Source organism: Sinocyclocheilus rhinocerous, unplaced genomic scaffold, assembly GCF_001515625.1.
Source record: "Sinocyclocheilus rhinocerous isolate Xijiao unplaced genomic scaffold, SAMN03320098_v1.1 scaffold335, whole genome shotgun sequence".
NCBI classification, from domain to species: Eukaryota; Metazoa; Chordata; class Actinopteri; order Cypriniformes; family Cyprinidae; genus Sinocyclocheilus; species Sinocyclocheilus rhinocerous.
The window spans coordinates 467,852-478,844 of NW_015659708.1; the positions used below are offsets into that span (position 1 = coordinate 467,852).

The window sequence follows — 10,993 nt, forward strand, 5'->3', positions numbered from 1 at the left end:
CAAAAACAATTAGCATAATAAAAAAGAAAAACATCAACTATATTGGAATGCTAAATAAGTTACAGACATAATCGGATGATAAAGCACTGGAATTGAAAGAGCTCGAAGAACTGAAAGATCACCATCACACACATCGAGTATTTCAACATGAATCAATAAGGAGTGCGGATGGAATTCTGTTACTCAAGTCACCATGTTCAAAAACGAGGAAAAAGAGGATGTATTGCCTTCTTATTCACTTCTTTGTCGTCTTGCAAGCGGACCTTGTTTTGTTTCTCAGCCCTTTCTTGCTCTTTTTTTCCCTCCCCCTTTACTTCCAGTTCATGTAATCGCTTGTTTTCCCCGCCACTCTCTTCCCTCCCCCCTCCAACCTTTCGTTACACAGGTGTTGTTCTCCTGTTGAGAGTGTTAGTGTTTGAACTGTCTCCTTTACCAAGCCGATCCAAGGTTCCCAGCCCTCGATCCCTCTCCATGGTGGCGGAGGAGCCGGCAGACAGCGGCGCCTGCTGGGGGCCGGAGGAAGACGAGGTGTTGAGGGTGGCGTTGGTCGACGCAGCCAGGTTCGACTTGGAGAGAGAAGGCAGCGTTCCCGTCATGAGCGCTCCGCCGCCGCCCTCCTTCGTCGGAAAGTAATTGTGCAGCTGGTAGAGCGTGGCACGGTCGACTGTACCATACATGGGCGGCTTACCTTCCCTGCCGAGCGTGTACATGGATATATCCCCCATGCCTCCTCCGGAGTGCGTGTGCGGATTGGGAAGCGTGGCTACCGAAAAGGGCGGCGGGCCGGTGGCCAGGGGCGGGCCGAAGTTCTTGGGAGAGATGGCGGAGGTGGGGGACTGCTCGCGGGAGCGGGTCGGCTCCGCTGTGGACCGCGAGCTGGAGCGGGAGGAACGCCGCCGGAAGCGGTATCCCGGCAGGCGTAACACGGCTGAGGTCGTGCTGCGGAAGAGGTCGGTGCGCGAGCGGCAGCGCAGTTCTTTGTTGCGCTCGATGTAGATGTTGACGGCCAGCACGCCCACCACTTCCGCCAGGATGAACGACAGGCCGCCGAAGTAGAAGGACCAGCCGTAGGAGTAGTGCCACTTCTTGTCCTCGTCCTTTTTGGGAGAGATGTCGCTGAGCGCCGCCGAGATGTATACAATGACACCTATGATGTTGCTCAGGCCTGGATCAATTCAAGACAAAATGTATTTTTTGCTTGTTTGGTCAGCAGTTTTATTTTTAATACAAAGCAAGGATTTAAACACTTTGGGGTGAATTCACACCTGTTGGTGCCGTAGTTTGTTGAAACTAAATTCTGTTTATAAAATCTCTAATCATGACAGCCAAATATAAATTACACCAGGCTAATAGCGCTGACTTGAATAATGTGCTATAATAAACTTAGTTTGCATAGAAATTAGGTGTGATTTTCTGAAAAGAATGACAACGGATTAAATGTTGACATTTAATTATTTTTAACATTTAATACTTTGACTTAAATAATGACATTTTTTATTTTTAATATAAAAACAAGACATTTAAATCATTGTTATTTTACTATTATTTATATACTAATAGTATTTATTAACATTTTGAATTAAATTATTTTTATATTTTAAGTTTCATTTTAGTTTTAGTTAAAATGTTTGTAATTTTGTTGTTTTTATCATTTTTAGTAAGCTTTTTAACTTTTTAAAATTTCATTTATTTTTAGTAATTTTAGTACTTCAACTTATTTCAGTTACTTGCCAATGCAACATTTTTAAGTTTTTTTATCTAATATAAATTTTTTATTTAATTAACGAAAATATTTTCAATAGCTTTAGTTTTACAGAAGTTCTAGTTAATAAAAACAACACTGATATAATTTGCTGGATTGTAGGTAATTAGTGAATAAGACATGGAAATACGGCACACAAAAGTGTCAAAAAAGTTTAGTGAATTCACCCCATCACAAATGACTGTAAATTAGGATTCTACAACTATGAGACATATTACCTGCCACTACAAACAAAATGCCTGCTCCCAAAATGATGTGTCTTTTGGTCTTGTAGAACCGACTAGAAGCCACACACACTCCACCTAGCAGCAATAATATGGCACTGAGGATAGGAAATATACTGGAGGCCCTGACTACGCCTGAGAAGATAAAATAAAACAAACAAAAAATGTCAAAAAACATAAGTTCAGATGCATTGGTTTTTCCCATACCCCTGTGTTTATAATGTAAAAATCAGTTATAGTCCATAAAACATGCACAAATCAACACTCCTGACTCACGTAAAAGGTACTCTGCAGCATCCTGATCATAATCAGCATCCTCTGGGAAATGATTAATCTGGGAACATACTCCTCTCTTCAATCCTAAAGAGAATCAAAGAGAGAGATCATTCAAAAGTGTCAATTCTGAACAAACTAAAATAAATGGGTGACGCAACACTTGCTTGGGTAACTTTGTTTGAGTTCAGCCTGCAACATTGCCCAGTCCAGTCTCCCCTAATCATTTCCTGTCTTATTTCTCAATATCCCTATAAATAAAACTGACAAAAGGCTAAAAGAAAAAAAAAGGTGTCTGAATGGAGTTCAGTCAAACAGTCGGTGAGGTGTTTTGTTGGAAATGGATTCAGAGTAGATGTCAATGGCTGTGAGTCACCCCAGGTCAAAGGCGTCATGCAGTGCTCTCCTGTGTGATATAAACCATTCACTTTAGACAACATGTTGATGCACTGCATATGCCCAGTGTCTCCCAGTGCTTCCTGTTTTCACTTCATGCTACAAGATGGCAAACGAGAATGTTTAATGCCTTTGTGTGCCAAGAATCTTGGAGAATTCTGTGTGAACCCCCCCTATTTTATTCCTATTTTTGCTTTTCTAGTATATAAGGATGACCAAGAAGGCATTAATATTTCTATGAAACTGTTTTACCTTTGGGTTTTCACTGGGAACACAGAATCTACAGTGCCATGGTAAATAAATAAATAAATTAGTTTAAAAAAATTTAATTCTATTAAAATCTAATTCTATTAAAAATCTATTAAAAACAGTCCGAAAAGTGAAATATGACACTTATGTGTAGAGGCTTTTGCAACAGAATTCTTATTGCAAAAAGTATTAATATTTTAACAAAACCAGTCATAAGTAGCACGGGTATATTTGTAGCAATAGCCAACAATACATTGTATGGGTCAAAATTATCGACTTTTCTTTTATGCCAAAAATCATTAGGATATTAAGTAAATATCATGTTCCATGAAGATATTTTGTAAATTTCTTACCGTAAATATATCAAAACTTAATTTTTGATCAGTAATATGCATTGCTAAGGACTTCATTTGGACAACTTTAAAGGCGATTTTCTCAGTATTACCCTCAGATTTTCAAATATTTGTATCTCGGCCAAATATTGTCCTATCCTAACAAAACCATACATCAATGGAAAGCTATTTATTGAGCTTTTAGATGATGTATAATTCTCCATTTCAAAAAAATGACCTTGGTTTTGTGGTCCAGGGTCACATATATAGTGGACAGTGCCATTTTGTAAGAAACACTATTAGTAAAGAATTTCCCTTAAAAAACAGATCAGTTTGTGCTATATAAAGCAGAGAACCAAAGTGAGCAATAATAAGTCAAAATGACTTTGTTTTTGTCTGGTTTGATTATGCTGCAAATGCAACGAGAGAGCAGCATGGCACCTTTGACCTGCGATGACTCACCACATAATCATAGCCATTGACATGCACTCTTCTAGGTTTCTAATGCAAATGGAAACAATACAGCCCATTTTTGTTTCAAACCTGTCTCTTGAGACCTGGCTAGAGCAACTACTGTTAAAACAACTAGCTTAACATGGATACCCTGCATTGCAGAGCGCAATGGTTAAAAGGATCTGGAGGCAGCGCTTCCCACAATGCTTTTGATAACTTTAAAGTAACCCTAAAGCTAGACAGTGAAATCAGTTTGTGTTAGGGTTCTGACTCAGTGCCCTGGTGTTGTTTCCTCTGTAACAACAAGCTTCCTAAATCTAAAAAATGTATTTCATGTGCTAACATAAGTTTTTTTTAAGAGTGAATAAATATGACTGCAGTCAGGAAGAAACAGATCCTAATGGAGAAAAAAATGCTTTCACGTGGAAGCCAAAATTGAATCGCAAGTTGACATTTGTAGACTGATTGTGATCATGTGATAAAATTTCAAAGAGAATTTGTGTCCTTAATATTTTTAGTATTTTGTAGTCGTTTTGCAAAACGAATAAGGCATTTGAGGCCATGTTATTTTGTGAATTTTGTCACCTCACTGCTTAATTCTGCAACGATTTGATTCTGATTTCTTTTAAATTGCAATTTAAATGTCGTAAAAGACTGAAAAAATAAATAATGGTAAAATTATAGAATTGGGAGCAGTACTTTTAATTTAGGACATTAATACTTTTATTCAGCAAGGATACATTAAATTGATGAAAAGTAACACTGAAGATTTTTACAATGTTACAAAAGATTTCTATTTCAAATAAATGAAAATTCTTTCTTTTTATTAAAGAATCCTGGGGGAGAAAATCTTGGTTTTCACAAAACATTTTAACATTAATAATAATAATAATAAATGTTTCTTAATCATCAAATCAGCATATTAGAATGATTTTTGAAGGATCGTGTGACACTGAAGACTAGAATTATGGCTCCTGAAAATGTAAAAATATTTTCACAATATTACTGATTTACTGTATTTTTGATCAAATAAATGCATCTTACTGACCGCAACTATCTTTCACAACAGGTTCATTCATGGTTATTCATAAAATGCACTTGAAAAAGCTCTTGAGCACTTGAACTGCTCCTCTAAAAATGTCTATTAAGTGGCATTGATCAAAACAGAGCTGCAAAAAAGAACTCAAATGTAAGGTCGGTCGTCCAGACCGTATAACACAATCTCAAATCCAACCATTTCTCCTTCTGCAATATAACTTCCATGAATCACTTTCACAAACTGCACAGGTGGGGACCTCCTTCATGCATCATTTCCTCCATACATACATACATGGCCCATTCCTTCGCCCCCACACACAAACACAGCCGCTCACTTACCTTCCAGGCAGCAAATCCTCCAGAGGCCGGAGTGGGTGAGGGCTCCAGGATCTTTCTTGTCCTTGTTGTGGGGGTCATCCTGAGAGGAGTTGGCAGTGCTGTTGCAGATAAAGGCTCGAGCGTACAGCCAGTAGTCCGTGCCAATGGCCACGGTCATCAAGGCGAAGGCTGCGAATGCTCCCACAGTGGTGAGAAGCACCTGAATTCCCCGCTCGCACCACACCATGGCTGGAGTCGGGAACAGAGACACGGTTAAATGAGCGGCTAAGAGAGTGTGAACAGAAAGCTGGGTGAAGTGGACAGTGTTAAAATTGGGTATGAATAAAAAACATGAAGAAAGATTGCAATCGGAGCCCAAGGTTACAAGAAGTAGATGAGATGAATGTGTGATCCTGCAGGACATATCGAGTGTTGGGAGATCAGTTGCATTTTGTGAGGACATTCGGAGCCAAGATGCACAAATGACATCAGCCTGTCCAAATATAGGTTACTAAGATCATGAGCAAATGCCAAAGCAACATCTGAATATACCTTAAAGAAATAGAGAGGTCAAAAAGGTCATAGCTTTTAGATCATAACCAAACTGCTCACAGTCCCACTGGGCACGTAGTTGCCAGGCAGTAATTGTGAACAGTCACGAGACAGTTGTAACTGAGCATTTCTTTGCATGGATAGATCTTTTATAAGGAGCAGTTCAAGCATGTTGTTCTGGACGAAAGATATTTAGGGATATGGTCCATTGCTTCCTTGCAGTAGGTTGTTTCTGATAATAAAGCTAAATATGTCCAGTGAATGTTTACCGCAAAAAATAAATAGTTGAACCAAAATCTCTGTTCAGTGAATCTAAAATAGTTCTCAGACAGTGCTATATTACAGAGCATATGAGTGCGATCATGTGACTGACGTTTTGTGTTTAATACAACACTTAAAAAAATGATTTCGGTAACAGTGATACAAATTAGATTGAATATACATGGCCACCATTTCCTAACTATGGACAGTTGAATCTTCATTTTTGTGCAAATTCAAAAAGAACCAAATTATTCATTGACATGAAAAAAAAAATAGCTAAAAATATATATATTAAATATTCTATATATTCTATATAAAAAATAAAATAAAATAAATTATATATATAGAATCTCAACAGCTAGTAATTATCAAAAAATATAAACGCTAAACTTTTGCAATAATGTCCAGCTGACTGTACATTAATGCTACTTATTAAATTGATACTTACTAAAAAATAAATGTGGATATGAAATACTGAGTGATTTGAATGATTATTATATTTTTTATTAGTTGATTACAATGTGCAACAACACTCACTCTCTCTCTCTCTCTCTCTCTCTCTCTATATATATATATACGTATTATTTTCTGAAATTCAAGGTTATTTTGATTAGTTAGCTCAAATGTTTCATTACAATATAGCAATGTCTTCAATCTGAGTGACATGAAAGTAGCAACTGGCATGTTACCATGGACAACAGTCAAATATTATACAAAAACATTTTACAGCTCAGTTTCCACAATTGACCAATCAAGTATTCCAAATAGAGAGTTGAGTAACAAACGAACACAATGAACTCAATCATGAGAAACCAAGCAGAACGCATAAACGAAGACTGACAATGAACACTTTTGGAGATCTGAAGTCGTCTGCAAGAAAGTTCCTCGGTAAGACAACAGCAAGCTGAAAATGATGCCGTCATCCAGCGGAACTCATTCAGACTCTCACTCAAGAGCATTTCACTAAACATGACAACAAGCATGAGACACGGTGGTCTCACAGCACCGGCGGCCATTAATGAGATCCGATTACCTGGAGGAATGTGTCTTCCCTTCCCATCCATCCCTGCAGCTCTCCGGTCCTTGTCACTAAAGATTGTACCGACCAGAGCGTCCAAGCAGCATCCATCGACTGTTATCCCTCGCTCTTTATTCCCCCCCTCTTTCACGCTCCCCTCCGCTCACTCTCTCTCTCGCTCTCTCTCTCTTTCTTTCTTTCTTTCTTTCTTTCTCTCTCCTGCCCGTGGGTGGGTGTAGATTTTCTAGGTTTTGCTGCTTTTCTCCTCTTAGAGAGATTTCATGGCAGGAATCCTACTGCTTCTCCTCCTGAGGAGAAACAAACGACGAGAACAGAGCTGAAAGAGACAGAACATGTTTAAGGTGCACGCTGGAGGAAAGAAAAAACAGCTTGAGGTTGCATTCTTGCCATTAAATGATCATTATCATGACAGCAGTACATGTATTTGATCCAGGTGAGCGGTGAATCTAGATTGTTACGTCGCCTATACATCCGCGGGAAGAGCGAGGGATATATAAAGAAAAAGAGAATAGAGAGAAAGCAAGACAGAGCGTGCGCCATTCTGTCACCATGGCAACAGCGCATTCTGAAGTCGAGAACAGAACAGGATGGTGTGTGTGATGTTAGTGAGTGAGGTGATGCTAGTGTGTGTGTGGGGGGGGGGTATTCATCATAACATACCTAGTGATTTGCCAAACCCTCGACTGTCATGGATGTTCAGAACGCACCTGGCGGGTGGCTTCGATCAGCGCTCTTTTCTGGCCGTATGGTGATGTGGTAATGACATGCACAGCGAGGACAGTTGATCTGTCCCCCCATGACGAGTTCAGACTCTAATAGGCGGTTACTTAGAGTTCTGTTCTGTATGTTCAGAGTCTTGTCACTCATGCCCATTCTCAGAAACTGGAAACCAAATGGTAACAAACACCACAGCTGAACACACACAAAGGATGATAAATGCCATCAGATAAACACATGAAAAGTCCTCCAGAACTATACAAATGAAAAGTTCTCACACCTACATACATTTATTCATGTGTGTGTGTGTGTGTGTGTGTGTATAGATAGATAGATAGATAGATAGATAGATAGATAGATAGATAGATAGATATAGAAAAACGTGGAAGGAGACAATGAAGTCTAAAATAAAAATATTAGATACTGAATAAATAATTGAAATATTATTATTGTTATATGCCAAAATAAGGGTTTTAATTTCTAATGTACAAATATTGATATAATAAATTAAAGCAACTTTAAGGCAACTTTTATTAAGAAATTTCTTACACATATATTATGCATGTACTGAATTTAACAAGAATATGATTAAGAAGAAGAGGAAGATCATATCTGTCACTATATAAACACAAACCTTTTAAAATCATATTTTAATTTATTATGTAATATAATTAAAGTGCATGCAGTTTTTGCTCACAAAACTTTTGGTCTCTGCAAAGATCCTAATGGAAACATCTCACACCTACATACATTTAATATGAAAAAAAGAAGAAAGAAAAAAAAGAATAATATACCCTGGTGACAGAAAACAATAAAATAAGATTTTATATAGAATCATACATAAGAAAAATACAATAATAATTAATTCATAATAACATAACTTTATTGTTATTATGCCTAAATCAATATTTTAATTTATAATATAAAAAGTGATAATATATGCATTTTGACCTTCTGTCTCTTTTATTGAAAATTTCTTACATGTAATGAATTTCATAATAATAATAATAACTATTATTATTATTATTATTATTATTATTATACCTTTAACTAAATAAATATTTGTAAAAAATAATATTTTACTTGATCTGATTACAGTTCATGCAGTTTTTGCTCACAACACTTTTGGACTCAAAGATCCTAATAAAAATTCCATTCATATGTATTACTATGCATTATTATACATATTATTATTAGGCTACAATTACAATGATAACTTTAAAGATTTTTTTTCTAATATAACAAATACTGAAATACTATAAAAAATACTTCGAGGCACTAAACAGCAGGGTACCCTCTGGCCACATATTAGCCAAGTCTGTGGAGAAAAGGCAAGCTAGTGTTTCAATGATACATATGAATGAGCTTCTGTAGGGCATTAATGGCCTCCCAGCAGTGAAACATTCACATAACGTGGCAACCATGTGTCATGTCTGATAGAAACAACAGAGGATTCAAACGCTTTGCAGGCACGGTTCAACCTTGCCTATCTCATACAACAAGAGTAATAAACCTCTATAAACCAGTGATTTAAACTGCACATGCAGCCAGTTTCCATTGCTTTCATTATTGCTGTTGTCACATATAAAGGCATTTAGAGCCATTTAAAGTGACCGCATTTTCATTAACACGCATTGGCACTAGGTTAATGAGCACCAAGAGACATTTGCGTTTTTTGAACGAATGAATAAATGAAGAAAGGAATGAAGAAGCATCCAATCATTTTAAGGTAGACTTACCCATTTATAATGATATAGCCTAATATACGGGTATAAATGTAATTTATCGCCTAAATTGTCAAGTATAAAGTGTCAATTAACATCTCTTGTTTGTATAGGTCAGTACCACTAGAGCAACACGTAGCGATATTGCAGTGCCAGCGGACCTTCATTCGATCAATGATTTGTTGTTTTCGCCTTAAAGGGGATCATACAACATAAAACCAATGACTGCTCCCCCTCAGCTATCAAAATGACTGACAGATGTTTCTCCTGAGAGCGTTACTAGAAGCGTTCAGTCCGCGCGCGTCTCCATTAGGCTCGCGCATCTGCCATCGAGACGCGAGTCAAACGATTTAGCAATTTCACAATGTTCACAAACAACTGGGTATAAAAACAGCATAAAACACGTTCTTAATAACAATACATAAATAACACAAAAACTGATTCGAATGAAGCGCTTAACAATCGACTGAAGCTTTCGCGCGTCAAGTAAAGCGACCACAGAGCGTCCGTTAAATTCCACGATTCATTTCTGAAATTCTATAAATAAACAGGCTATGTGTTGTACAAATTGAGTCAAATCGCATAAAATGTAACTGCTTGACGTTTTCTCGCCTTACCTTTGCAGTTTAGACATGTATCCCTGTTACTTTTTGGTCGTAATTCTTTGAGGCGGCTCTGTAGAGGCGGTGAATGAGGGGGCGTTAAGAGACAGTTGTGATACGAATAAACGATGGTGAAGCAGGAATTAACCGACAGGACTTGCTTAATATTGATCAAGAGACAAATCACAGTTCTCTAGGAACAGGTCTGCAGGATGACAGACCCGAGCTAATCGAACAAAGCATACAGATTCTGTCAGAGAGTGAAGAATTGACCGACTGTAGGCTGCTTGACCATCTCAGACTTAGCCTTAGGTTTTAAAATGGCACATAACATTTTCTTTGTAATTTTTTGGATTGTTTCATTATGTGACACACTTTCAAGGAATTAAAAACCTTAAAGGGAAAGAGAGTTTAATATGGCTAATGAGGGCAATGATTATTTACAGTCTATCTGACATGTTTTGGTCAGAATGCACCTTATTTAGGGTAGGGTGAGTTCAGGTTGATTGGGACATTTTGTCCCAGTCATCTCAATGACAAAACGTGTCCTAATTTACCCGAATTTACCCCTGTGTCATATTTATTTGCATTTTCCCTCACAGCCTTCTATTCATTTGTGAAAAAATATGACACCTACCCTGAATAAGATCCATAATTCAGCCTATTTGTAGTGAACTCTAAGATCAGATAGCAATTAAAGCATATACAAAATTGCAAAGGTCCCACATATTTTACACAATATTTGAAGTAAATCCACCTAAAATATTTGTAAAGAGAACATTTGCTATATCAGGTGACATATGGTTTTGTAACTCACATTAAGGGGATAAAACATCATCTGATATCGATAAGCAGGTGGTGGGCTTTGGATCCCTGAAAAGGCATAATGAACCCCCATAAGAAATTATTAAAGATATTTTTACAGGAAAATAATAATTGCCATAATTTATTATTCCAAATAGTCTAATACTGGCCAATTAATCAGTCTTGACCAACCAAACTTGGAAGATTTTTAATGGAGAAATGGATCAGGAAATATATATATATATATAT

General features: G+C 37.3%; 1 protein-coding gene across 2 annotated transcripts; it reads right to left on the reverse strand.

Moving 5' to 3' along the window:
- On the reverse strand, nucleotides 1–10,019 carry LOC107724111 (voltage-dependent calcium channel gamma-4 subunit-like). 2 transcript variants are annotated; one of them, XM_016532902.1, is made up of 6 exons: nucleotides 9,956–10,019; nucleotides 6,892–7,184; nucleotides 5,067–5,294; nucleotides 2,263–2,346; nucleotides 1,981–2,121; nucleotides 1–1,165 (listed from the first exon to the last, which is right to left on the reverse strand). In XM_016532902.1, exons 2-6 carry the CDS (start codon nucleotides 6,920–6,922, stop codon nucleotides 378–380), a joined length of 1,272 nt encoding a protein of 423 aa, XP_016388388.1. In that variant the 5' UTR covers nucleotides 6,923–7,184; nucleotides 9,956–10,019; the 3' UTR covers nucleotides 1–377. The 2 variants fall into 2 exon arrangements, with proteins under 2 accessions (XP_016388388.1, XP_016388389.1); XM_016532903.1 differs by lacking the exon at nucleotides 9,956–10,019 and adding an exon at nucleotides 7,316–7,332.
- Nucleotides 10,020–10,993: the final 974 nt, after the last annotated feature.

Bases quoted from the DNA above. Each gene is read 5' to 3' on its own strand.
- LOC107724111 (XM_016532902.1), bottom strand. From the start codon at position 6,922: ATGGATGGGAAGGGAAGACACATTCCTCCAG. The intron at 2,347-5,066 runs GTAAGTGAGCGG...GATTCTCTTTAG, and splicing joins GAGGATTTGCTGCCTGGAAG to GATTGAAGAGAGGAGTATGT. The intron at 2,122-2,262 runs GTGAGTCAGGAG...TTATCTTCTCAG, and splicing joins TGCTGCAGAGTACCTTTTAC to GCGTAGTCAGGGCCTCCAGT.